Source organism: Buceros rhinoceros, unplaced genomic scaffold (genome assembly GCF_000710305.1).
Source record: "Buceros rhinoceros silvestris isolate BGI_N320 unplaced genomic scaffold, ASM71030v1 scaffold2619, whole genome shotgun sequence".
NCBI lineage: Eukaryota > Metazoa > Chordata > Aves > Bucerotiformes > Bucerotidae > Buceros > Buceros rhinoceros.
Genome location: NW_010431965.1, coordinates 41,150 through 42,899, shown reverse-complemented (window position 1 = coordinate 42,899; position 1,750 = coordinate 41,150). Strand labels below are relative to the sequence as shown.

At 38.3% G+C, this 1,750-nt stretch overlaps 1 protein-coding gene across 4 annotated transcripts in view; it reads left to right on the top strand.

Moving 5' to 3' along the window:
* The window catches only part of PLCB4 (phospholipase C, beta 4), an 88,008-nt gene that overhangs the window by 47,294 nt on the left and 38,964 nt on the right, over positions 1 to 1,750 (top strand). For all 4 annotated transcript variants that reach the window (XM_010143583.1, XM_010143582.1, XM_010143585.1 and 1 more), the window contains one exon: positions 1,291 to 1,455. In XM_010143583.1, coding sequence (XP_010141885.1) covers positions 1,291 to 1,455 — 165 coding nt within the window. The remainder of the gene's footprint in view (positions 1 to 1,290; positions 1,456 to 1,750) is intronic.

The window sequence follows — 1,750 nt, the reverse complement described above, 5'->3', positions numbered from 1 at the left end:
TTTTTTGCTGTGGTGTGGTGTTTTGGTGGGGTGGTGTTTGGTTTGGGTTTTTTGTTGGTTTGTTTTATTTTTTTGCTAGCTAAGACTTCCGTGTTTATTTGATCTTTGTGGAACATGATGGAATTAGAAATGGTTTGTTATTATACATTATCACTGAATTTTAACCCCTCCCGCTCTCCTTTTGAATTATGTCAGCCCTCACAAATGAATTTAACTAACTTTCATTTGCACCTCCAGAAGAACAAAAACTTTTCGTTACTGTTGTTTTTCTGTAATGTTAATGACAGTACAATCCCTCCGAGAAGGAACTGGTGAGAACACAAGTGCTAAGTATCGCTGGAGGTAGTTTTAGATGACGTATTTTGCCGCTTGGTCTTCTCGTGTGATTAAAACTAGTATGAAACTCCATATAAATTGTGCTATGAAAGAGTTGAGTGGATGGAAGCCAGTCATGGTACCCCTCAGCCACATAACTTCTCAGATTTGATAGCCAGAGTGTTTCCTGGAAGAACATCAGATCATGAAAAGGACACAAAACCAGCTTAGGTCTGCGAAATTGTGTTCTGGGGTTTTTTCTTCCCTCCTTGATCATAGTAATGAAAACATCAGCTGTATTTTTTTAGTAGTAGATTATCTTGATGGAATAAAAGATTTTCGAGGAGTAATCAGCTGCTGGGGTTAGATTAATCTTGACTTGGAGTAGAAAATAAATCTTTGTATATGTAGCAGTAGAGGAGTGTTGTAGGGGGGGTTGTCTGCTTTTTAAGCATCCTACATTTCCCAGACACATAATACAGAGTTAGACGGACATGTGATTAGTTTAAAACCTTTACCTACGTGAAAGCACTAACTTCCTTTCACCTCTTCATAGTCAAGATATACAGTAGGTACCAGTGCTTCTGAACAGGAGGTTTGTGACTGCGGAACAGCAGAGCCCAGCCTGGTTGTTCCATTCAGTGGGTTTTGGTAGTATAGTGAAGGCATCTGTGAGGAGACATTGGCTACTTGGGCCAACTGACTTATAACCATTAATACCATTGCACAGTGAGCACAGTTTTTCAAATTAAGGATATATTTAAGGTCTAATCACAAAAGCTTTTCTAAAGAAGCACCATTTTAGTACTAAATCTATCATTTTCATGTGCTAAAATACGTCTGTTCTGTATAAAGCACTTTTCAGACTTGCGTCAATAAAAAATGATAAATAATTGCCACTATCCATAAAACGCTGTGTACTTGATATTCCTTCTCTGTCCTGCTTTTCCTTACTGCGCTGCTGTTATGTTGCAGGTAATATCTGGTCAGTTCTTATCAGACAAAAAAATTGGTACGTATGTAGAAGTGGATATGTATGGTTTACCCACGGACACGATACGTAAAGAATTTCGGACGCGCATGGTGATGAACAATGGTCTGAACCCTGTTTACAATGAAGAATCCTTTGTGTTTCGAAAGGTAGGATATTTGGAAAGCGCAGTCTGTGGTTGCCAGCCCTTTTGCACATGAGCATCCTTGCTCACTTGAGCCACCCCTCCCTGCTTCAATCTGGCTGCTCACATGATGAAGTGCTGCTCCCATGAAAAAGGGTTTGTAGGGTTCCTTTTTACTACAAGTAAACAATCTAAAGCTGAAATAAGCTTTGAAGAGGTTGTTTGGTTTTTGTTGGTTTTTTTTAAATTCTGCTTTATTTTGTTTTTCTAATGGATAACCTCTGTAGCTGTCACATGATTTTTTTTTTTTTTTTTTTTTT